Below are 26,398 nucleotides of genomic sequence, written 5' to 3'. Positions count from 1 at the left end.
CTCGAACGCATGGAAGCGGCGAGGTTGGAATGCCAATACCGCGCCCAGCGTATGAACCAACGGACAAAGCCTTAGCAAGACTACAGACTTCGCCGTTTGTTCCCGCAATCGAAAACGCGCCCTTACCATCAGGCTTCCTTCAACCGAAATTCACTACATATGAAGGGAAGACGGACCCGTATTCACACTTGAGCCACTTTCGCCAAGTCATGGCCGTATACAGACGAAACGAGGCCTTAATGTGCATACTCTTCCCATCAAGCCTTGGCGACCTCGGCTTGACTTGGTTTGAGAAGCTCCCAGAGGGCAGCATAGCCTCCTAGGCTCAACTGGCAGAAGCATTCGTAACAAGGTTTCGAACAAACACTAAAACGCCGGTGGAGATAGACCAGTTACTCTCCATCGACATGGGGGATAAAGAGACCCTTAGATCCTACAACAGTCGCTACTGGGAAACATTCAATCAGATTGGGGACTGCCCCACTAATCTTGCCATTGCGCAATATAAAAGAGGCCTTCCAGTAGGGAACAGACTAAGGGATTCGATCACCATGACGCCACCCCTCACCATGGAGGCCCTGATGGAAAGAGTGCATCAGCACATCAGGGTAGAAGAGGATTGCGCACGTGCCAAAGCAAAATCTAGTGCAACCGCGGTACCAGAAAAGAAGACCCCAGCAAAGGTCAATGCAGTAGATCGGCAGAATAAAAATGGGCGTGGCAGACGAGATAACGGAGAAGACCCAGACAAAAGATGGTTGAGAATCCGCACTGCCATAACAATGGTGTTCAAAAAACCAATATATCGGATTCTAAGCGAAATAAGAGATGAGCCTTATGTCAAGTGGCCAGCCAAGCTAGGGGAAGCTCAGAAAGACTACGACGACAGATCACGGTGCACCTTCCACAAAGAAAAGGGGCACCGAACTGAGAATTGCACGCCACTAAGACAACACTTGGAAGAATTGGTGGCAGCAGGCCACTTGGACAAATATATTGAAGGAGGGACACAGCCAGCCCCCCAGGATCATAATAACCCCAATGGGATGCCGATCGACGCCCCACCACAAGGCATCATCAATGTAATACATGGTGTCTTTGAACCTGAGCGTGTATGCGAGCTCAGGGGATCAATCAAGAAGGCTGAGAACTTTAGGGAAGTGTTAAGTGCCCAACCTACCACCAAGAAAGGGAAGACAGAGGCAACAAACGTCATGTCTTTTTCAGATAAAGACCTGGATCGAATATACTGTCCTCACAATGATGCTCTGGTTGTCACTCTCCGAGTCAAAGATTTTGACGTCAAGCGGATTCTGATTGACCAGGGTAGTTCATGTGAGATCATGTACTACGAAACATTCAAACAGTTGAAGCTACAAGACAAAGACTTGGCGCCTGCAGTTTCTCCCCTAATTGGATTCAACTCCATGCCAGAGTGGCCCGTCGGCAAAATAATACTTCCAGTCAGAGCAGGAAGCGTGACAAAACAAGTGGAGTTCTGGGTATTAAAAGTCCCCTCCACTTACAACATCATCCTGGGCAGAACATGGCTGCATGCCATGCGTTCGGTAGCGTCATCATACCACCAGGTAATGCGGTTCCCCAACGACACCGGTATAATTGAAGAAGTCTATGGAGATCAGATCATGTCGAAGCAATGTTTCGCCACGGTGAATGGCAGCCGCGCTGCCAAAGGATATGTTCATTCGGTGGAAGAACCAAAAAGTAATGAACTATTCGCGGACGTCGGTAAAGAGGCTGATCAGAAAGCGGTGGAGGACTTGGTGGAGGTAAAAATAGATGAGAAGAACCCGGATAAGTTCTTCTTGCTTGGCTCATCGTTGTCCAGCACTGAGAGATTAGAGGTCTTGGAATTTTTGACCTCTAACATCGAAGTATTTGCCTGGATGCCCTACGACATGCCAGGCATTGATCCAAACTTCATCAGTCACCAACTCAATGTCCACCCATCCGCCAGACCAGTCATTCAACGCACATGCAGATCGGCACTCCACCACGCCGAAATAGTGGCAGAAGAGGTAGGCAACCTGCTGGAGGCAGGAGCAATAAGAGAAGTACACTACCTAAGATGGATCTCCAACACAGTCGTAGTGCCAAAAAAGAATGGTAAATGGCGTGTCTGCGTCGACTACAAAACGGTCAACAAGGCCTGCCCAAAAGATAGCTTTCCTCTACCAAGGATAGATCAACTGGTGGACCTAACGGCAGGGCATAACCGACTTAGCTTTCTGGATGCATACAGAGGCTACCACCAGATCGCCATGCATGAACCAGACCAGGAGGTCATATCCTTCACAACACCAAAGGGACTATATTGCTACAAGGTCATGCCCTTTGGCCTAAAGAACGCAGGGGCGACATTCCAACGGATGGTCACCAAGATGTTCGAACCATTGTTAGGCAGAACAATGGAGGCTTACATCGACGACATGGTGGTCAAAAGCAAGGATGAGAATGACCATCTTAAAGACCTAGGCGAGATGTTCCAGATCTTGAAGAAACACAAGTTGCGCCTCAATGCGTCCAAATGCGCATTCGGAGTTGGAGCTGACAAATTCTTGGGCTTCCTTGTGACCAACCGGGGTATAGAAGCAGACCCCTCTCAGATTAAAGCAATCCAGAAGTTGGAGAGACCAAACTCAGTCGAAGAAGTGCAGCATCTCACTGGTATGGCGGCTGCGCTCAACCGGTTCATAAGCAGGTCATCAGACAGACTACGACCATTCTTCCAAGCTTTAAAAGCCAAGTTTGAGTGGGATGAAGAATGCGACCAAGCTCTGGAAAGCTTGAAGGAGTACATGTCTTCCCCACCACTACTTGTTACTCCAGTACCTGGTGAAGAACTCTTTTTGTACCTGGCAGTCTCTCAGCACGCAGTTAGCGCAGTGTTGGTTCGTGCAGAAGGAATACAACACTTGCCCATCTTTTATGTCAGCAAGACATTATTGGGAGCCGAAACAAGGTACTTGCCCTTGGAGAAACTAGCATTAGCATTAATGATGGCCTCCAGGAAATTGGCGCACTACTTCCATGCCCACACCATAGTCGTCCTCACAGCCTTTCCACTAAAAGCTCTGTTTGAAAGGGCAAACTTTAGTGGGCGAATTTTGAAGTGGGCAGTAGAGTTGGGACAATTCGACATCAAATTCCAACCCAAGACCGCAATAAAAGCCCAATCTTTGGCAGACTTCGTCGCAGAGTTTACTCCTGGTAGTCATCATATCTGCCCAGTCGACCTAACTGACACAACCGAACTAGGGATGGAAGTTGACGCCGGAATAACGCAACCCCTAGCAGAAGACACTCAGTCAGACTCCAAAACAAACCAAACTAAAAACAGCAAGGAAGAGGCAAACCAAGACTCACCAAAAGTCCAAACAAATGGCGAGGGGCAGACTGCAAGCATGGACATTGAAGAAAACACTACTCTTGACCCGACGACATCATCTGATCCTTCCACTTGCTGGAAGTTATTCGTTGGAGAGATGTGGAAGCTCTTTGTGGATGGAGCATCTAACCGGCATGGTGCAGGGCTTGGCATAGTCCTCATCTCTCCAGACGGCCTGGTTGTAGAACAAGCAATCAACCTTGGCTTCCCAGCATCCAACAATGAAGCGGAGTATGAGGCGCTTCTCGCAGGACTCAAGTCAGCATACTACATGAAGGCCACCGAACTAATGGTATACAGTGACTCTCTGCTGGTGGTAAACCAAATTTCTGGCGAATACGAAGCAAAGGATGACAGAATGGCCAAGTACCAAGAGTTGGTCAGAACAGAGATCAAGAAGTTTGATGTAGTAAGGATAGAACAAATTGGCAGGGAGGAAAACAGCAGAGCGGACGAACTAGCAGGCTTTGCTTCAATGGCAGATACATCCGTCCCTCATCCATTACTTCTTGACTACTTACCAAGACCAAGCATAGAAGACCCCGAAGCAGAAGAGGTATATTGCACAGAATTAGGCCCCTCTTGGATGGATCCCATCATCCTGTTCCTAAAAGACGGCATCCTACCAGAAGAGAAAAAAGAAGCCAACAAAATAAGAGCAAAGTCGCAGCGATTTTGGCTATCTCCATCTTTGGCACTTTACAAAAAGTCATTCTCAGGGCCTTACCTAAAATGTGTTCATCCCAGCAGAGTGGAAGCATTCTTGTTCGAAATACACGAAGGGGTGTGCGGAAGTCATCAAGGGGGAAGGTCGCTAGCTTACAGGGCCATTTCGCAAGGATATTGGTGGCCATATATGCAAGCAGACTCAGAGAAATATGTGAAGAAGTGTGAGAAATGCCAAAAATTCGCGCATCAAATACATCAACCAGCTAGAGAACTCCTACCATTGACCAGCCCATGGCCTTTCGCAATGTAGGGCTTGGACATAGTAGGACCACTTCCAACAGCACCCGGCGGCAGGAAGTTCTTTCTCGCAGCAACAGACTACTTCACAAAATGGGTGGAAGCAGAAGCATTGACATCAATCAAAGAAAAAGACGTGAAGAAGTTTGTTTGGCAGAATATCATCACTCGGTTTGGCATACCAAAAGCACTGATCTCAGACAATGGTACTCAGTTCGACGGCAGAATCTTCAGAAGCTTTTGTGAAGAGTACATGATAGAGTTCTACAATTCTACACCGGCATATCCTCAAGCAAATGGGCAAGCAGAAGCATCAAATAAAGTCGTCTTGGATGGACTAAAGAAAAGGCTAGAAAAGGCAAAAGGCAAGTGGGCGGATGAACTTTCTCATGTTTTATGGGCTTACCGCACCACACCTCGGCGATCAACAGGAGAAACACCATTCTCCTTAGCCTACGGAATGGAAGCAGTAATCCCACTAGAAGTTGGCCTCCCCACAATTCGAAGCGAGAATTTTGATCCTGACTTGAATGGAGAAACCATAACATTGGAACTTGACCTTGCAGAGGAAAGAAGGGAAAGAGCACTGGTTCACATTGCCACATACCAACGAGAGTTAATCAGAAAATACAACAAAAATGTGCATCCAAGACAATTCAAGATAGGCGATTGGGTACTGCGCAAAGTAATGGGAAACACCTCAAACCCAGGAGATGGCAAGTTAGGCCCAAACTGGGAAGGTCCTTATAAGGTGGTTGGGTTAGCAGGCAAAGGGGCATACCACCTAGAAGACAAGGATGGCAAAGCAATCCCTAGGCCACGGAACACGGCCAATCTCAAGTTATTTTACTTTTAGCTTTTCTTTTTCAAACATATGCAATTCTTTCTTCCTTCAATAAAACGAGAAATTCTTTTCAGCACAAGTTGTTCTTCGTAAAAGTTAGCTTTAAGGTTAGGCACATTGCAAGCATTTTATTCTAAGATTAGCTGGAAAAACTAACTTAGAGGTTGGCTGGATTAAACCAACACCTTCCTAAGCCCAGGATAAGGATCCAGGCTGCAGGACGTTTGGTCGGAATAACCAAACATTATTCTAAGTTAGCTGGAAAAACTAACTTAGAGGTTGGCTGGAATAAACCAACACTTGTTACTCTTCAGCCGAAGTAAGTGCAAGGCTGAAGAGTGGTTGGCTGGAATAAACCAACACTTGTTACTCTTCAGCCGAAGTAAGGGTAAGGCTGAAGAGTGGTTGGCTGGAATAAACCAACACTTATTACTCTTCAGCCGAAGTAAGTGCAAGGCTGAAGAGTGGTTGGCTGGAATAAACCAACTCTTGTTACTCTTCAGCCGAAGTAAGTGCAAGGCTGAAGAGTGGTTGGCTGGAATAAACTAACACTTGTTACTCTTCAGCCGAAGTAAGTGCAAGGCTAAACAGTGGTTGGCTGGAATAAACCAACTCTTGTTGCTCTTCAGCCGAAGTAAGTGCAAGGCTAAAGAGTGGTTGGCTGGAATAAACCAACTCTTGTTACTCTTCAGCCGAAGTAAGTGCAAGACTGAAGAGTGGTTGGCTGGAATAAACCAACTCTTGTTACTCTTCAGCCAAAGTAAGGGTATGGCTGAAATTGGATTGGCTGGATTAAACACTTTGTACTCCTCAGCCGAAGTAAATATATCGGTTAAGGAGTGGTTGGCTTGTAAGCATAGTTTAACCACCTAAAACCGAAATAACAGTTGGAGTAACTGAAGGCATTACAAAGTACAGGCATACATATCAGAACCGGAACAAGAGTTCAAGCAAAATTTTTCATTCATTGAAACTATTACAAAGAAGGTTCATAGTTCGGTTACAACGGCAAAAAGCAACAAAGAAAAAATACATAATCAGGAAAAAAGTTCTTCAATTTCGGCGTCAAAAGCCGCATCACCAGCAACTTGAAGACCGGTTTCAAGAGGAAGTTCACTCTCGGTTGCCAGGATGCTTTCGGTTGGAACCACGGTTTCATTTGGCCGTTCGATAGGTAGGTCCTCTACCATGGGCTCCAACCGAAGTGATGGGTCTGCACTAACAACTGGAATGTCTTCGGGAGCAGAGGAGTCATCAGAATCTGAGTCTTCCAGAAATTCTTGTTGCAAGGCATCCGCATACTCCGCAAGGGACTTCGGTATAAAGTAAGCTGGAGGGTCGAAGACCTCGGTCTGTTGATCATGACCGAGCTTCTCAACAGCCGCCCTCCAGCCGCACTTGAAGAACAGCTCCTTGGCAGCGTCGCACTGTTTAACATAGGCATCTTCTGCCTTCTTGTAACCCTGCTTGTACCCTTCCTTTTCGGCTTCCTCCGCGCTCTTTTTTAGTTGAGTTATTTCGGTGTCTTTTCTCTTCTCAAGCTTCACCAACTCCCGCAGATACTTGTCTTTCATAGCGATGGCGGCTTTCTGCTTCTCCGCTTCAGCCGAATTAACTAGATCGGCAAGTTGGCCGTTCTCTGCTTGCATCTCGGCCATTTTCTTTTCAGCTTCTTCTAGCTCGGCCACCTTTGCCTCGGCTTCCGCCATTGCCTGCCTTGTGGTTTTTCTAAGCTCTTGGACTTTCTTGTAAGTAATGTTGTTCTTCTGTAAGGCCTGACAAAACGAAGAGTCTTTGAGCCGAAGTGAAAGTTGAAAAATTTAAACAGAAAAAACGGACAGAGCTACTTACCAAAATCATGGACTTCGATGTAGACCGGATGGACTTCATCTCGGTGTTCAATTGGTTGAGGTGGTGCTCCATGTCCTTGGGGAGGCACACACTTTTGGCCAGATTAAAAGCCAATAGATGATCTTTTTCAGCAACAACCGAATCAGAAGCTTTGATGTCTCGGTCATTGAAGGTTAGCTGCGGAGCCCATTTCGAAGATTCAGCTCGGTTTGCTCCGGTTGGAGGGTAGGTTGAGGACTTTGGGGGATGGATTCAACCTCATCGACAAGTTGCTGTTCGGTCGATGTAGATCGGGCACGTTTGGAAGGGCGAGATGAAGAAGGCTGCTGAGAAGGGAGGGCCACAACGGCAGGCTGCGTTTCTAAGGATGGTTGCACTTCGGCCCTGGTTGTTGCGGTCAGAAAGGCCCTCACTCTGCTTTTCTTTGCCATCTCTTCTTCAGCTGTTAGTGGGACAAGTCGTATTTCGGGCAAGTTGGGGTCCGGTTCAGGTGCTTCCTCTAGAAGGAAATCGGTCACTCGGGCTTTCCGACGACCGCTATATCTGTAGGTCGGCTCAAAGCTTAGAAGCTTAGACCAACTTCTTTCCTTAATCCGTAGTGCGGCTCGAAGTATGTTCAGATTTGGGTAGCTGTAATAGGAGGCAAGATGAGCTAAGTCTGCAAAAAGGATACAACTGTTAGGTCGGTTATAACATCTGAAACCGAAGTACAAGAAAAAAATATAAAACCGAGGTAAACTTTACCAGGTTCTCCTTTCTTCCAGTTAATACTTCGGCCTGGGATTTGGGCTTGGTGATCCTCAAAATTGCCCGATAGCCAGAAGAAGTCATCATCATTAACATCCTTATCCGGTGTATTTTTTATTATCTTTTCTCTACGTCGGCGTATCCTAAGGTAATAAACCCAGCCATCATCTTTAGAACCTATGGAGTATTAGTGGAAGATTTCAGCTAAACCGAGGTTCAGGCCTGTTTGGCGGTTTAGCTCGGCGATACCCATTATTATCCGGTATGTATTGGTGGATAGCTGGGTTGGGCGTAGTCTGGTTTGCCTAAGAAATTCACAAATTAAAGGCTGGACCGGGAATCTTAGTCCGGTTTCTATAATGGATAAAACAGTAAAGGGGACGAAGCCTTGGTTATTCCACGGAATGGTTTCCTTCCTGGCTAGGGTAAGGTGTACATCGTCTGGAATGCCATAATCCCTTCGAAATTCGGCCATACCACCAGGGGTCTCTACCAAGTACCTATACTTACCCATTTGTATAATTTACCAATAAGTTATATCGGTGCAAAAATTGTGCCTAGTAGCTCGGTTGAGCGCACACAGGAGTGCCTGGGTAACCTAAGTCTGCAAAGTAGAAAACAAAGGGGTTATGCACAGATCATTGGACTGTGCTACAAATTAAAAACAAGGTAAATGAGCCCTGTTTCGGCTTTATGGGCTGGTTCTGTTTCGGTTCTGCACAACACTCGATAGTTCGGTTTGAACTTATTATGCGCAGGATCGGTTTTCCTTTAGGGATTTGTTATCTCGGTTCGAACAGTGGGCTTTTTGCTTCGGTCAAGCCACTAGGGGCAACTTTCTGAGTTTGGTTTAGAAACTAAGAAAGCTGGCTTAGCCCCAAAGGCTTAGCTTCGTTGAAGACTAAGGTTCTTAGTTTAATGTATTCAGACTTCGTTCGGTGATCTTATTTCGGCTAAAGTGAATCAGAAGGTTATTTTTTTGAGGCTACTGTCGTCTCTACAAGTTCTAGTTCGGCTATTGACTGAAGTGATCTATCAATATTGGACAAACAGTATCCTAGTTCGGTTGCTATGTGATTTTGGATCTAAGACTGGTTTTCTACATAATAGTTCATACAAACATGAAGTTCTACTGGTTTTTTCATAAAAATATAGAAGCAAAGCAGAAATGGAAGAGCATGTTCTGCAAAAATACAGTAAACCAAATGCGTAGAACAGGTATGAAAGCAAAAACAAAAGAAACAAAATGAATTTACTTACTAGATTGAAGAAAAGGAGACTGGAGATGGAAAAGTGGCAACAAAAGCAGTCTTCAAAAGCAACGGAAGAACAGCAAGAGCACGAAGAGAAAAAGAATAGAATGAGTGAATGATCCAAAACAGAAGGAGTTATTTTGTGAAAGAGGAGAGAGGGGAAAGAAGCGGGAACTGTTCAAAAATTACGAAACACGAAGACGGCGTTGACAGCTGCCTTATACGAATAGGAGCGTGCCACGTGTATACGGAAAGGGAAGCGTTACAGTCATGGTTGAAGAGACGTTTTGACCGGACAAAGTGAAGCCCGAAGTAAATTTAGCTCGGCTGGATAGGCTAAAGGGTTTTTTAGCTCGGCTGGAAAGGCTTAATAACTTCAGCTCGGTTGGACTGGTAATCCCAATCATGCTGTGCAGATGGAATTAAGGGGCAATTGAGAGGGTAATTTTTGGTAAAAATTGGGCCGAGCTATGAGATGGGCTTTGTGGCCCGAAGTGCCAAAGACTTGGTGAAAAGGCCGCAATGTTACTCCGGCCCAGGGAAGGCCGCAATGTTACTCCGGCCCAGGAAAGGCCGCAATATTACTCCGGCCCAGGAGAGGCAAGGCTACTCCGGCCTAAGAGAGACAAAGTTACTTCGGCACAGTGACTGTAAAGGATACTTCGGTCCGAAGGCAACTTGGAATTATACCGGTATTGGGGTTAGACCGGCCGAAAGTCGTTGGTTCGGTCTAAGACCGTACCATGGGTTCTACATGGAAAGCTGAGATAAGAAAGGGATAACACAAGAACCGAACTAAGGATGTATTCGGTTTACTCAGTGGCTCTGCATAGCCAAGCTTATTTCGGTCATATAGTAGTTCGGCCAAAGTAAAAACCATCCCACTTGGTTTAAGCAGTGGGGGAGGGTGTAAAAGGATAAGCATTATCCTTAGGAGTATGAATCCTAGGAGGACTCTACATGGAGAAATACAAGTCCTACTAGGATTGTGCCACAGGAAACTTATAAAAGCTCACAAACATCACATTGGAAGAGGTAATTGAACACAATTTTTCTGAGAACATAGAGCTTTTGTCTATCTGTCAAGTTACTGACTTAGGTATCGGAGAGGTTTCCGGCACACACTCGCCGGCTAGCTCACGTTTGTGTTTTCAGGTGATAAAGCGACGTCGTACGGAGGAGCGTGGACTTGGTTAACAGGATTATACGAGGAGAATTATTTCTTCCCCGTACAACACCAGTCTTGGTGTTGTTGACACCTTCTCTTTTTGTTGGCCATAAGGGTCGACACCAATCTAGGAAGGGTTGACCTTTGTTCTGAAATTACTCACTGCATTTTGGTGTCGACACCAGTCTGGGAAGGGTCGACACCTTACCTGTTGCACTCTTTGCTTTTCTGCCTGAAGGGTCGACACCTCTGCTGTAAGGGTCAACACCTGTGTTGTTGTCAAACAAAATGTTCCAGCATTTCTTCATAAGGGTCGACACCTCTGCTGTAAGGGTTGACACTTGCGACTTTTTTCAGAATTTTCAGTTCGATTTGGGCCCTACTTTTTGGGGATTTCGACTTGATCTTTTGGGTTCACTTTGGGACTTTATTTTACTTTGATCTAGTTCTATAAATAGGCTTCCACTTAACCCTTTTCTTTATTTCTTCTCCTCTTTTCTCCCTCTAAACCGTGAGACCCTCTCTTTCTTTCTCAAAAAGCACTTTTCACTCAAAAATCTTTAGATCTACTCTCTTGGAAGCATCTTCTTGCCTTGCTCCTTTGAGAAAGATTGTAGATTTCGTCAAGAGTTTCGTTTTGATCCAAGTAGAAGTTGGTTTCGACAACTTTGGAGTTTCAACTTTTTTGCTCATCTTCTCTTCCAAGTTTGAGGTAGGGACATTCTTGAGTTATATATACATGTTTTGCAAGGTTTAATGTTGATTTTATGTTTATCTTGGTTCTATCATGAAATTTTAGTTTTTGTTTCAAAATGATGAGATTTTCAAAATGAGGATCTAAACCTTAAATGTTCTAAGTGACCCTTGAATTTCCTATGATAAGAGGAAAAAAAAATGATTTTTTTGATGAGCTTTCACATGAAAATGGGAGGTGTTTTGGGTTTTGAGAAAGAACCCTAGAAATTTGAGGTTTTTTTTGAAAACATGAAGAAAACTATGAAATTCTTATTTTCTTGTGTTTAAATAAGTAAATGAGCTTGGATTTCACAATGTGATATAAAGAAATGATAATTTTCATAATATAAAAGAGTGGAGAACTTATTTTTAAACTATTGTTGAATGTATGGAAATATTTAAGTGGAAGATGATGATTGTCGTGTATTATGGATTGTGAGAATTAATGTTTGAAAAACATTACATGTTGTATTGATGAGACTATATTGCTAAGAATTGTGAAAAGTGAAATCGTGGCTAAGTGTAGATAACATATGGTTATCTTGGGAAAGAGTAATGAAAAGAGGTAATGAAAAAATGTGATTGTTGATGCTATTATAGAGACTTTGAAAATGAGAAACTATTTATGAAGTTATTATATAATACATGAGCATGCATGATTGAGGAATGGGAAATTGGTAGGTGCCATGGATTGCGGGAATTGTTATGAGTTAAAGGTATATATGTTATTTTGTGAAATAACATTGAAGAAAGAAAATGAGAAATGTATTTATTCAATATTGTTGTCATGTTACTTGAATGAAGAAATGTTATGAGTTATGGAAAATCATTGCATTGCATATTCATTCAATTATTATTTTTGCATTGTAAATTCTGATTGAAAATACTTATTTTCTTGAAAGAAAATAACGTTGTGATATGAATTATGGAAATGTGAAAGGGGTAAATACGGTGGTAAGTCCGATTAGGGGGTGTAGATAAATTGATAAGTTGGCCTGAGTGTCCATGGTGAAAGACCAGAAAACCGCGCGGATAGGTGTCGAGCCTTCCGGTTAATACCGGTAAAAATGACAGTTTGGTAGTACTCGCAGAGTCCACTTGCAGACACCAGCCTACGGATTACCAATGTCGTATTTACCGCCCCTATTGATAAAAATTGGAAGTTTTTGAAATGTGTTGAGATTGCAAGCTTTTGTTGAAAAATGAAAATCTTTAAAAAAAGCATGAAATGAAGTTTCTTTAAAAGAGCATGGCATAACATTGGCATTTGCATTATTTTTATTGAGAATTGCATAACAGTATATATTTTGTTAGAATTCTATACTGGGTGTTATGCTCACTCCTATGGGATTTGGTGCAGGTTAAGATGTGGTGGCCCCGTCGGGCTAAGGGCTTGGATATGTTTTGATGAAGAGTAGTCTTACTCTTCCATTTGTTGTGATCTTTTTGTAAGCCAAGGGCTAATGTGTATGGGTCCGAGAGACCATTTTGTGTAACCGGGCTATTACCTTAGAAGATGTAAGCCCTTAGGGGCATTTTATTTGTGTTGAGATTAGATGCTTCGCATGCTGTAGATTCATGTATCTCTATATTTTTGAATGTATAAACATTGATTGTATATTATGTAAAGGTTAGAGTTATGACATTATTTATTGAGTGAATGCTGATTAATGTGGGTGGTTCATGTTGTATTATTTCGGGGTGTTACAACTCGGATATGTTCGTTGATCTGTTGCATCAAGGATTCCATGGTTATGGGCTAGTGCATCGTAAGCGAATCTCGCAGCCTATGTCCGACTGGGAGACCCCGCTTGTATTGGGTGATTGCCAGATTGGTGGAGCGATCGCCAGATTGGTGGGGCAATCGAGGATCTTATTATAGGTTTCCCAGTACTTGGCATTGTATGCCTTCAAAGAGCCTCTAGATTCCATCTTGACGTTTAGGAGATAGTTGACCTCTTTCGGTGTTCGAGTATTGGTTTTGAATCTGGTGACGAAGGCCTCTGCTAGTTGTTGTCATCCCTCGATGCTCCTCTCTGGAAGCCTTTCGAACCACTTCAGGCTTAGTTCTCCCAAACTTGCTGGGAATATGAGACACATCAAGGCGTTATTGCATCGATGGCTAGCCATAACTTGCTGATAATGACTCACGTGCATGTATGGATCCGTCTTGTCGTCGTATAATGTGAATTTAGGTTGGTGGAATCCGGTAGGGAGCGGCGTGCTCTCGATTTCTGGGGACAGCGGGGTAGCCGTAAGTCTTGCTAGCTCTCTGTCCACTGGCGCTGGGGCCATCACTCTAGGCGTTGGCATTGCCACTTACTCACTGTAACGGATTTGGGGACTCAACTGTTGCAACGTCGACAATCTCTGGGTCACTCTACGGTGAGCTCGCTCCTCCAACAAATCCCTCAGGTCTCCCAAAGGGGCGGAATAAGAGTGTTTCAACGTCGTCGATGGACGTGAGAGACCGTAGCTGCTGTCGCGAGTGTAAGATCTCTCCACCTGTGGATCAAAGTCCCTAACCCCATAGCTTCTGGTGATAGAGAGAGAGAGAGCGTCCTATCTTGGCGACGACTGTTAGAGCGAGGGGGCGGGGTGCGCTCACTGTGGTTATCCTCTCCAGCAGCACCTTTCTCCTTAACTTGGCGCTTCAGCGCCTCCATTTCGGCCGCCATCTTGCGAATGAGGGTGTCCTGGTCTTTGAGTTTGTGCTCCAGGTGCTGAGCATGTGACTCTCCTCGTCATCGGCCTCTGGACTCTTCGAGTGATCAGTGCTCCTTGCGCATTTGTCTCGCGCACCTCTGGAAAAGGTCTCCAGGCCTGCCATAGTCGGAATAGTAGGAGGGCCATCTCTCCGTCGGACAGACTCTGGTGTGATACCATCGACAACGAACAATGGAGTTTCGTCATTGTTAGCCATGGAAACGGCTGAAAAAGCTTGAAGAGCAAGGTTTGTCTGTCAAAGTTTTTCCACAGACGACGCCAATTGTATAATGGTGAAATATCCTCAGTTCTCCATACTCCTTGATCCCAAGCTTCACGTAACGTCGCTTGACCTGAAAGCAGAAAGATGGTGAGCTGCCCGGCGGTGTGCTGCCGGATAAACCCTCTGACGATCAAGTCAGCACACTTAGAGAAGAAGAAAAAGAAGAAGAATGGGAATAAAGCACTTTAGAGAGAGAGAGAGAGTTGTGAATTCCTTCAGGTTGCTTACCTCTAACGTTCTCCCATTCCTATTTTTCTTTTTCTAGGCTGGCTATGCAACCTCAGAGATTGTGGGCACACTACCTCTGCTGTCATTCCCTGGACAGGCGGGCTATGCTTCCCTCTACCTTCCTTACACGTGTAGAAACCAAAACCTTCAAACAGTGTTTGTCGAACTGCCAAACGGTATTAACGCATACCAGGAGTGAATTTTTCCTTCTTCATTTCATTGGTCCATGTGGCTCACACAACCGGGCTATCACGACCGACTTATCACTTGGGGAAAAACACCATAATGAATGAGATAGCTGAACTATAATAAATCGATCCATCTGAATTGATCGGTCATGAGGCCCGCGGTTTGACATCTCGGTTTTGCCACACTACCTTATAAAACATCTCGGCCCAGATTCAATCTGGACTGTCTGTGGCTCGGCCCAACGCATCACTGTGGATCTAACCGAATATCAGGCCGAATCATAGCTCGGTTGAGCACTTGCATGTCTCCGCATTCTGGTCGACGATCTACTCGGCCTAACGTAATGGGCCGGGGAGTCGCGTTGGTTCAGTTCGGTCAGACACAAGGTCTGGCCCTCGCAAGGCCCAACACCATACCCCGCACTACCATAGCTCGGCCCTATTGTTCGGCGCAAATCCCCCTCTCAAGTTTCATCTACCATCACTGCATTACATTTTTTTACTATCGTCTCAGTTGTTCTTCATTGTATATGACTAAAATATCTTAATATATTCTCTTTTAATTTATTTTTTATCGGTACTACTCCTACCTATTCATGAATATATACTTATTCATAATTCTATATTTTCTAATCTTATCACACATCTACCTTAGTATCCTCATCTCAGCAACACTTATCTTACCTACATGTTGTTTCTTAGTTGCCAAGTATTTAGCCACATTCAACATTGCTGGTCTAATAACTATTCTATAAAACTTTTATTTTAGTCTAGTGGGTATTCGTTTATCACACAGTACCCCAGGTGCACTCCTCTACTTAAACCACCATGCCTTAATTCTATAGACTGCATCCATTTTAATCTTCCCAACCATTGTGATAATCGATTCTAAATAACAATTTTAATACCATTTGATACTGTGGATTTTCCTTTTACATAAATCCTTAATTCTAATAACTTTCTTTTTACATAAATTTTTCTTCTCAATTCGACTCTATCAACGACCATTTGATTAGTCAAATTAATGAGATTCATGTATCCATGTACTATACTCGCCCATATCAATCTAAATCTATTACTTCCCCTAATACTTTCATCTACCGTTACTGCATCACATCTTTTCACTACTTTCTCAGTTGGTTTCCACTATATATGACCAAAATATCGCAATCTATTCTCTCTCAATTTATTTTATATCGGTGCTACTCCTACCCATTCATGAATATATACCCATTCATAATTCTGCCTTTTCTAGTCTTATCACACATCTACCTTAGCATCTTCATCTCCGCAACACTTGTCTTATCTACATGTTGTTTCTTAACTGCCCAACATTCTCTCACATACAACATCACTGGTCTAATAGCCATTCTTTAGAACTTTCCTTTTAGTTTAGTGGGTACTCGTTTATCCCACAGTACACCAGACACACTCCTTCACTTAAGCCACCTTGCCTTAATTCTATAGATCACATCCTCTCCAATCTTCACAACCATTATGATAATTGATCATAAAAAACAAATTTAATACCATTTGATACTGTGAATTTTCAATTAGCCAACCCAAGGAACCTTTGTAATTCGAAACATTCTCTTGAAATTATTTTGAAAATAATTGTTATACAAAAAATTCCCTTTATAATGATTCTATAAAAATGAAATACTCATAAAAATTTACAAACAAATTTTTTTTTTTAAGGCTAAAAACAATCTATTGAATAGGCACTAGATAAGGGGTTGGCTTGTGTCACGACCCAAACCCACCCCTATGGGTTTAGCATCGTAACCGGCCAGTAATCCGTGATTATCGAATGCCTGCTTAACAGTAAGACAGTAATACAGAGTACAGGGGCTGGCGGAAGCCAAAACAGTAATTAAAATATGTCCAATGAGCTGTGACAGTCTGTATGCAAAAAGGCTTTTCTGAACATATTCACATTCATAAGCAAAATAGTATGTACATACACACATCATATACAGACATTCAAGTTGGGGACCAAATCCCTACCATAACAGTACAGTGCCAGTCTCAACATTATTACAGAACAGAGGCAAAAGGGGAAATCTAAAAGGCCCCAAAACAGCCTTGGCTTGACGCACTCAGAATCTCGAAGTGAGGCACAATGGTTGGCTTTCACAAAACGGGAGCTTAGCCTGATGCTCCTAGCATCGGTTCGGTGCCTGGACACCTACATATATATATATAAACAGTGAGCTAAAGCCCAGTGACTAACAGTTATATAAAGAGGTTAAGAATGAATGTCCTTTCAGTCAATAAGCAGTCATATCAGTCATTTAGAAACCATAGCAGTTATATGTGGTACATCCGATAGCAAATAGTACAGTAGGTCTTAACAGATCGAACAGTCAGTTGATGGCCATCATAACATTAAATAGTAGTGGTTCCAAACATGGGAACCGATAGAGATTTCTGTGACAGTAGCAGTAACAGTGCAGTAACAGTAAATTGCTATGGATGCCACGGATACAGTTTACAAATAGGACAAACATTCATTCAGTAAGAAATATCATTTCAGAAAGCAGTACAGTTAATCATTCAGAAAATATTCATGATTGAACATATCTTTACAACATTGTTACTCACAGAGCACTGGGCTAATAGCAGCTAGTGAGCGTCCTTGGATGCCAACCCTACACAGTTACAGAACGAACACACACTAAGTTACACACTTGGGAATCAATGACTCAGTCCCTAGCTTGACTTGGTGTGGTTCTACATCAATAACCTCATTAAGATGCCTTAAACTAGGCCTAGGAATGCCTAGGATGAAATGAGGATGCAAAGATGTACTTTAAAACACTTTTCAATTTTTTCAGAAAACAGGGGTCTCGCTCGAGCGTGGATTTCTATGCTCGAGCGGACATGCAGATAAAGGAGCTCCGCTCGAGCATGACTTTTTTCGCTCGAACGGACTGTAAACTCATGAAAAGTACTGGATGCATGCAATTCACGCTCGATTGGCGCTCGACTTCCCCTCGAGCGTGAGACACAAGTCCTCGCTCGAGCGTGTATTCCCTCGTTCGAGCGGACTATAAACATACGAAAAGTACTGGATACACGCATTTCACGCTCGAGCGTTACTTTTCCCGCTCGAGCGGGATGCATGTACTCAGAGTGTACGCTCGAGCGTGGGTCCAAAATCTGGAATTTCCAGATTGAACCTCCAAGCTCAAATTCAACATTTAAAGCATCAAATTCGATTCTTTTGGGCCAATTTTCTAGAAAACACTTTAAAACTCATAATATGACATGTTTCGAAGATCAATTTGCAAAATCAAAGCCCAAAAGTAGCTCAATTAAACACAAATCCAAACAAAACTTCATGAACATAATGTATATGTAATATGCAAGTGTTCAATTGAAATCAAAACTTCAAATACTTGATCAAATGAGTCAATTCACTCAAAAACATGATGAATTCATGGACCATAGCTAGAATATAGACATACATGTGAGGATTTCCATGAAATCAACCTCAAAACTTAACAATGTGTACATGCATGCATGATTCAAGCTTCAATTCAACAATTTAAAACCAATTCTAGACTTAGATCACTAATGGCTCATGGACCATGCAAGATACAACTAGAATTCAAGTTCAAGAAGATGATTCTCCTACCTTAGGTCTTCAATTTCAAGTCTAGAAGCTCAATTATGCAATCTACTCTTCAATTCTTCTAATTTCCCAAGCAATTCTTGTTAAAACCAAAGCTCTCCTAACTCTCTAGTCGGTTTTGGTCTCAAGAAGGATGAGGAAATGATGTATGGAATGAACTAATTAAGTCTCAAACAAGTGTATATAGGGAAATGGTCATTCAATGGCAAAATTGTAATTAAAGTAACTAATTTAATTTAACATTATTTAATCTAATTTAATCGCTCCAAATCACGTTTCAATTAAACATACTATAAAATCACATAAATTCTAATTAGCATGAAACACTAATCAGTTTCGGATTCGGCCGCCGATAAGGCCTTCAATTTGCAGTTTAAAACATAAAACATGAACAGATCATTTAGCAGTCAAACAAATAGATTTGCATTTACACTAATACACTCAATCAATCAGTTCAGAATTTCAGTCAGATCAGTTACTTAACATGCTTAACCACAGTTTAGCAGTAATCAGAGGTATATCAGTAAACAGTGGCGAGGGTTGTCACAGCTTGGAAATTGATTATTTTGATTACATTTTTACTTTTTATGACAGAAAAATAAAAAATAATAAAATTATAATTTGTAATGATTTTTTTAACTACTTTAACTTAGTAACAAACAAGGCTTTAAATTTTGGAAGATTTGATGATATACCCCTTACCATTTAACTTGTCCTTCAAAAAAACAAGAATTACATGAATCATTTCAAAATTTCCTAATATTTTAAAAATTGTTTTTTTTACCATAATACCATTATATATGTGTATATATATATATATATATATAATATTTACAATCAAACACTCTCTCTCATCTCAATCTCTCTTTTCTCTGTCTCAATCTCTTACTATCGTTGCCCTCCATCGATACAATCGTCGCTCACCATGGAACTCTTTCTCTACTGTCGCTCGTCTCATCCATGACCTCAGATCTGAGATCATTCACAGTCATCATGGCTGGAAAATGACCATTCGCGATGGATCGCAAACTTCAAATCTAAGATCCTTCATTCTCTCTCTCTCTCTCTCTCTCTCTCTCTTCTTTTCTTCTTCTTTTTTCTCATGATGCTCTATTTTCGAACTCTATGTCTCCATCTCTCTCTTTTCTTCTCATGATACTTTGTTTTCCGAACAGTGAAATTTTACTCTGATTCGTGATACAGTCCTTTTATGCAAAGCCATCATCGCAACATGTTTTAGAGTAAAATTATACTCTAAATCAAAATAAAATTTATTATAATTCAAAGTAAAATTTTACTGTCATTAATCAGTATGTTATTAACCAGAGTAAGATGTTATTGTTATAAAAAACAGAATATATCCTAAATAAACGAACCAGAGTCAAATTTTACTTTTAAATATATGAGCAAACAAACAAAAAACTTTTACTTTTTCATTGTGAAGACGGTAGAGACGATGAACAACCATCGAGTTGGTGAAAAGAGAGAGAGTACTACAAAAAAAAAAGAAGAAAGAAAGGGTATAATAATCAAATAAAATATTCAAATAATAAATTTTGTTTTTCATATAGGATTTTAGTTAATAATTAGTTTTAAAATTTTGTTAATATGTGCCCTTAAACACATGTTAAGTATAAAAAATGTGAAGTATTAATTATAAATAATTATATATAAATTCAAAAATTAATAAAATTGTCAAACAATAAATGCATCTAATTAAATGTGCAAGTTAAAAATGTGAAAAAATAACTTATTGAAATTAATCAATACAATTATGCGTATATCTTAACAAGTACTTCAAGTTCCAACATTGGTTAACTTACGTTTTATGGATTGGAAATCTATTGAATTCTTCTAGTTTACAATAATCTTCGAACACTAATCTTGTCACGATCCAACCTTACATGTTTATGGTTGAATTCACAATTAACTAATAAATTTTAATTTTAACAAATTAAGTGGTGCATGCTGAGATAAAATAAAGTAGTAAAGAAATTAAATAGGTAAATAAATAATTGAAATACTCCTTAATTTTTATAAAAAAAACATTCTTCAGTCTCTTATTTATTTTATTGATGATTGAACAGTTATCACAAAAAAAAAAAAAAAAATACAAAATGCCTGCATTAAGTCCTGTGTTAGTCCTATTACACGAGGTTGCAACTGTTCCTTACATTTCATCACCTAAAAAGGGATAACAACTATAAGAATAGGCAGAGTGAGAAATATTATACTAAAAGTATGAGGGTATAAAATCACTATGAATAATAATTTAGGCCAAACAAATAATAGTTTGGTGCGAGTAAATCATTTGAATAACAGAAACAAAATGCAGAATTATAGCAAAATAATCACAACCACGGTACAAAATATAACAGAATAGAACAGAGAGTCAATGAATCCATGACAAATAGAGGGTACTAATTAGAGACCAATGATTATTTAAATCCCTCAAGGTATGGGATCGTCAGAGAGTCACTACAGTGACAATTCAGAGAGCCAATGGTTATTTAAGTCTCACAGAACATTAGACCTCCGTGGTGATACTTATAAAATAATTACTCAAAAACATATTTAATAAACAATTATATTTATGAGTTTTCACTCTTTTTTCTTCTTTTTTTTGTAAATAAATAATGCTCATAAATAAATAACATAGTTAAAATGTTAATATAATTTATAAAGTATAATTAACATAAAATAATTCATAAAATAAAATAATTCATAAAATAACAAAATATAATTCACTCTTAATCTTTACTTTTTTTCTTTTTTTTTTTCTAAAAGCTCCACTCCTCTATTTTGTTTACTCTTTTTCTTATTCGTTGTTGTTTTCTTCACTTCAGTTGCCACTTTATATATTTATAGGTCCACCTTGTCTCCAACTGGAGATTAAGACTGGACCATCCAGTCTAGCTGGTGGACTTATTTTTAGGCTTTTTTTAATAATTTGAATCATTAAATATGTAGAACTCGTCGAGTATTATATTTCTATAAAAAATCACATTAATTGAATATCAATAATTATTTGACTAGACTAGATTTCTGTCAACCGTTTATTTTTTTACTATTTATTTTTTTTATATAAAATTGATCTGATCAAATAACTATCAATATTCGATTAATGTGACTTTTTACAAAATTATAGTACTTGATGAGTTCTACACATTAAACGATTTAAATTATTAAAATAAGACTCAAATATAAGTTTACAAACTAAACTAAATTAAACGATCCAATCTTGATATCTAACCGGAGACCAGTGCATGGATATTTACACAAGTGTTTGACTAATGAGGCTGATGACACCTTGATGGGCTCTTTTATAACCTTAGCCTTACCCAAGGCTCCAAAGCTTATCCAAACACGTGCCTAATGCCTAATTTTTTTTTGACCCTCATAAAAAGAACAACAATAATACATTTTACTAATTTAGGAGTATTAATAGATCATTAATGAGGTGAAAATTTAAAAAAAAAAAAGAAAAAAAAAATTTAAGGCCAAAACATCACATCAAGTAGTGGAACTCACTCTCTAGAGCTCCTTTAGTGCTCCCAATTTTAGAGCTCCCAAACATTTTTCTAAAAAGAATGTTTACATTACATTCCTCAATGGCTATATATTATCATATATATACATTTTTGGTGATATTAACTTAATGTTGAAATTAATTGAACATTTAGACTGCCATAAATTTGGAAGTTCAAAACACAATCCTTGCCAGATTATTTCACTCTTAAACCATCTAATAATTATGTTTGAGCAGCTAAATTAGGAACCGTGGTCATGTTATGCATTCAACACAATAGACATTGTTGCCAACCAAATGAATTCATTTCGAGGTTCGTTTTGATGATTTAAACTGTTCACATTTTAGAATACATCAATTAAAATATACCTGTAAAAAATCAAATTAATCATATATCATTAACTCTTTCATCTACTTCAAATATTTATTTATTTTTTTATAGATACAAATGCTATACAATAAAATGATTAACGATATCTGACTAATTTAATTTTTTATGATATATTTTATTTAATATATTCTAAAATATAAATAATTTAAATTATTAAAACAGATTTTGAAATAAATCCATTAACTACGCAACAATACATACGGTGCTCGATGCATTACAGGATCCATCTCCCCCTAAACTAACATTACAAGTTTATTAGAAGCTAAAAATATTACATTAAATTTCAATTATTATTTTATATGAAAGTACACATCATTGAGGAAATATAAAATTATTTTATAATTTATTACTTTTACTACACTCATTAACCCAATTAGTCAATTGTCACAATGATGCCCCCAAAGACTTGGCTAGAAAATAATAGGAGATGCAAAAACTGCAGCCTAAGATTCTGTATCTATCATAAAATTGTCAATGTACGAATCCATCCACAATCCATCCACCTTCTTCTTTTATTTTTCTTTGTTTTTTTAGTTTTTGGTTTATTTACCGTTACTCTACAGCCGCCAAAAACCCAGACAACCCATCTTGGCCGTTCGATTTAAAAATCCACAAGACATTGGAGGGTCCCAATCTATGGTGGAACCCACATAAAGCAAATTCCAAAGGGCAAGAAAACGAGCCAGCGAGTGTGTTTCTCTTCTCACCCACACCACCTACTCAATGGCCCTCACAACTTAACTTTGAGTCCACCCAAAGGGATTAGGATTCCACATGGGTAGTGTTGTTTTGTTGTAATTGGTCTTCACAATCCCATCTTTGATCAGGTTCCTTCTTGTTGTTGCTGTACTTGTTTCCTTTGTCCTTCAATTTGTGTTTCTTGTTGGAACTTGTTACTTGTGGGTGTTTCTTTCTTTTCTTTGAATTGGGTTCTCTACTCTCTGATTGATTTTCAGACCCTTTCTTGATGAATTTGGATCTGGGTTTGGGTTGTTGTTCTTGTTTTGTTTGTCTTTAATCTTCTTCTTGGTCTTCAGACTTGTGGGTTTTTATTATTTGTTTGAATTAGGATTCCACATGGGTAGTTTTGTTTTGTATTTGGTCTTCCCAATCTTGCATTGATGGTGAATCTTTGACCTGGGTCTTTGTTTTTCAATTTGTGTTTGTTGTTGAATTTGTGAGTCATTCTATAATTTCTCTGAATTGGGTTCTCTGCACTGTGATTGATTTTCTTTTCATGATGAATTTGGATCTGGGTTTGAGTAGCTTTCCTTGTTTTGTTCCTCTTTAATCTTCTTGTTCTTCAGACTTGAGGGATTTTGTTGTTTTCATCAGAACCTTCGTAATTCTACATGGATCCTGATCTGGTTTTGTGTTATAATTCTGGGTTTTCTTTGCTGATCATTGAACTTGTGTAATTTCACTGTTTCTGTGAATTTTTTATTGAAGTAGTGAGTGGTAATCTCTGGGTATGCTTGCTCCAGGCATGAACTTGATAACTACAATTATTGGGTTTGGAATGAGTGCCACTTTCATTGTGTTTGTCTGCACCAGACTGATCTGTGGGAGGATTAGAGGCGTCGGCTCAAGGCAAATGTTCGAGATTGGGTCTAGGATTGATCTTGAGCAGGTAGATTTGTTTTTCCAGACTGAATTTGACTCTCCATCCATATGGATATGTGGTTTATGGGGTTGGTCATGTTTTTTTGATCTGTTTCTGTTTGATTAAAGTTCCCAATGATCAGTAAGTCTCAAACATTATTATTTATATGGTTGTTATTAAGATTGAATTGTAGATTTACACTTCAATAGGTTTGTCTCTTTGCATTGGATAGAAAGTTATGATATGTTGCAGACAATTATTGATGGATTGCAAAGACCGTGTGTTCACTTTAGTTTGTTTTTTATGCACGTCATTTGTTAATGGATAGATTGTGAAGTTCAATTTGGTAGAGGAAGATTAATGTACATAGTAGAATGTATGTAGTTGCAAAAGAGAGGGAGATGAATACAGCACTTGGGCAAAAAGGTTGTTTGGTGTCATCTTCATCATCTGTTTTCTTCTTTTATTTTCTGGAAAACATAGAAAACTAATCTGGAGAGCTAATTTCAAAATTTATTTTTGAGAAAATTTTCTCAAAACAGCCCACTTTTAGGTACATCAAAAAGTTGTTTTTGAAAAAAGTTTTGCACAAAAATGAAAATGTTAGATCTTTTTGAACTTTTTATTACTTTGTTCTGCAAAACACAAAACACACCCAAAAAAAAATGGAAAATGGAAAACAAAAATGATGAAAAAGAATACAATCCAAACATGACTACCCATATCTGACTATTGCTGGTTGGAGTTCTCCGTCATAAAACAAATTTGACCCTGCAAGAGTTGTCTCCGGTGGTTAAAGAGTTGAATATGATAGCTCAACTATGGGTAATTCTTGGAGGTCTCAAGTTTGACTCTCAACAGGGCTCAAAAACATATGAGCTTAACCAATGCACGTGGTTTGCAGGTGATTGTGTGTATCGGAGTTTATTCATAAAGCATTGTATTGAATGACAGAGTAGGCTGTCATAAAAATAAAAATAAATAAATAAATAAAACTTAAAAATATCTGACTATTCCTTCTTCATTACTAAAGATGTGTTACTGCTTTGTACAAATTCAATGATTTCAAAAACTGTTGAAATCTTTTAGCTCATCCCAGCTAGCATTTAGCTAATTCTCATCTGTTTTCTTCTTTATCATAAGTAGCTATTGCACCAAAAGCTAAAGTTTTAAATATTTGGATTTTGACTGTTCATCCTTTTCCTGACAGCCAGAACATCAGAATAGCGGCCTTGAACCAGTGGTTGTTGCTGCAATTCCCACATTGAAGTTCAACCGCGAGGCTTTCAATTCCATGCAAGATGCACAGTAAGTGCGTTCACCTATCTTGTTGGCACTAATTGAACATGGACTAACTTTGATTCACAATATGCAAATATTTATCAAAAAGTAGAACCTATAAAAGAAGGCTTATTTTTGTGTCCAAGACTCTTAGAAACCCTAGAATGAATCTGGTGGAAGTTTGAAGCGTGAAACTGATGATCATAAGATCGGGTCTTGAAACATGAAGCATTGTTATTCACCTTCGGCCATGGTCTTCTTCTACTCTCTGCACAAGGCTGTAATGCCCTCTTTAGATGGGATTGAGAAAGAGAATATTTGTGAAAGTAGAGACCTAGCCAATGCCATCCTATAATGAGTGATTCTTAAGTTCTTCCCATCATAGAAATGGACCTTTGTCACAACCTTAATCCCATAGAAACCCAGTCACTGGCTGCTTGATGGGATCGTCGGTATGTCTGAATGTATCAAGCAACAACCAATTCGTTTTTCACAAACCAAAACAATTGGCTTATTGGCCCACACATGGAAAATTCTAACGTCCAACACTGACACACGGCATTCTAGACACTTCTCGATGAATTTTTTTTGGGTCTGTAGCATACTAGACATCGTATATTTGAGGTACGGGTTGATTTACTCGTGATTTGCAGGTGCACAATATGTTTAGGGGAGTACCAAGAGAAGGAAGTGCTGCGAATCATGCCCAAATGTGGCCACAATTTCCATCTCTCTTGCATTGACGTATGGCTACGGAAACAGGCTACCTGTCCAGTTTGCCGGCTGCCCTTACAAGACTCCTTCGAAACAAAACACATAAGACTAGCAGCATTTGATATTGCCCATTCTGTCAATAGCCCCGAGATTTCCATTGATCATTCTCAACAATGGTTGTTACCCGGTACTAATGAACATTCAGAGGGAAACGGTAGTAGTAACCAAGGAGGGAACTCTGAATCCACAAGTGGAAACCGGGAACTTACTCCTCCTGAAGAAGCAGAAACTAGATAAGTGACAAGCAAACACCAGCAGGCGCGTTTCCGAGCCAATTATTGCCTTCACTACTTGCTTTTCGTACTTGTGATTGCTGGGAAATTTTTGGAAACATGGAGTTCGGTCATGATCTATTAGAAATCGCTGCACTGAAAATGAAATGGGATTTGAGTCCTCAGAATTCAAAAGTTTAATGCTTTGATCTCCTCAGAGAGTTTGTGAAGGGTTTCAATTATACCGGGCATGTTATTTAAGCACACAACCTGATTTCATCTCATAGGATGTTATAGTTAAGTTATGATTGTTTATAGAGTGTTTTTGTAAAGTACTTTGAATTTGTTTATATGTTACAAAAAGAGCACAACATGTCATTTTTTGTAGCATATATTGCTTTTGAGTTTCACCGATAGTTGTTCGTCTGCAAAATTGCTTAAAAATAATCTAAAAAATTATTAAAAATTGATGCCGAAACACCGTAATACTTCCAATCGAATGCCAAATTACCAGATTTATAATACTATACTATTTACAATACTCAAAATTTAATTTTCAAATTCTTGAAAATAGAATGAGTATTTTGAGAAAG

At 39.8% G+C, this 26,398-nt stretch overlaps 1 protein-coding gene across 2 annotated transcripts; it reads left to right on the top strand.

Moving 5' to 3' along the window:
• Positions 1–22,533: 22,533 nt before the first annotated feature.
• LOC114262016 (RING-H2 finger protein ATL7) lies at positions 22,534–26,189 on the top strand. 2 transcript variants are annotated; one of them, XM_028202348.2, is made up of 4 exons: positions 22,534–22,762; positions 23,420–23,565; positions 24,749–24,846; positions 25,473–26,189. In XM_028202348.2, the coding sequence occupies exons 2-4, from the start codon at positions 23,422–23,424 to the stop codon at positions 25,828–25,830; spliced, it is 600 nt and encodes a 199-aa protein (XP_028058149.2). In that variant the 5' UTR covers positions 22,534–22,762; positions 23,420–23,421; the 3' UTR covers positions 25,831–26,189. The 2 variants fall into 2 exon arrangements, with proteins under 2 accessions (XP_028058149.2, XP_028058148.2); XM_028202347.2 differs by lacking the exon at positions 22,534–22,762 and having other exon boundaries at positions 22,828–23,565.
• Positions 26,190–26,398: the final 209 nt, after the last annotated feature.

This window comes from Camellia sinensis, chromosome 2 (genome assembly GCF_055761805.1).
Source record: "Camellia sinensis isolate YWXY chromosome 2, ASM5576180v1, whole genome shotgun sequence".
Taxonomy (NCBI): Eukaryota; Viridiplantae; Streptophyta; class Magnoliopsida; order Ericales; family Theaceae; genus Camellia; species Camellia sinensis.
This window is presented reverse-complemented; position numbering and strand designations above follow the sequence as displayed.

What these genes read in the sequence shown, in the direction of transcription:
- LOC114262016 (XM_028202347.2), top strand. Translation starts at nt 23,407, where the DNA reads ATGCTTGCTCCAGGCATGAACTTGATAACTACAATTATTGGGTTTGGA. An exon ending in CTAGGATTGATCTTGAGCAG is followed by an intron (nt 23,566 to 24,748) that starts GTAGATTTGTTT and finishes TTTTCCTGACAG; the next exon opens with CCAGAACATCAGAATAGCGG. An exon ending in AATTCCATGCAAGATGCACA is followed by an intron (nt 24,847 to 25,472) that starts GTAAGTGCGTTC and finishes CGTGATTTGCAG; the next exon opens with GTGCACAATATGTTTAGGGG.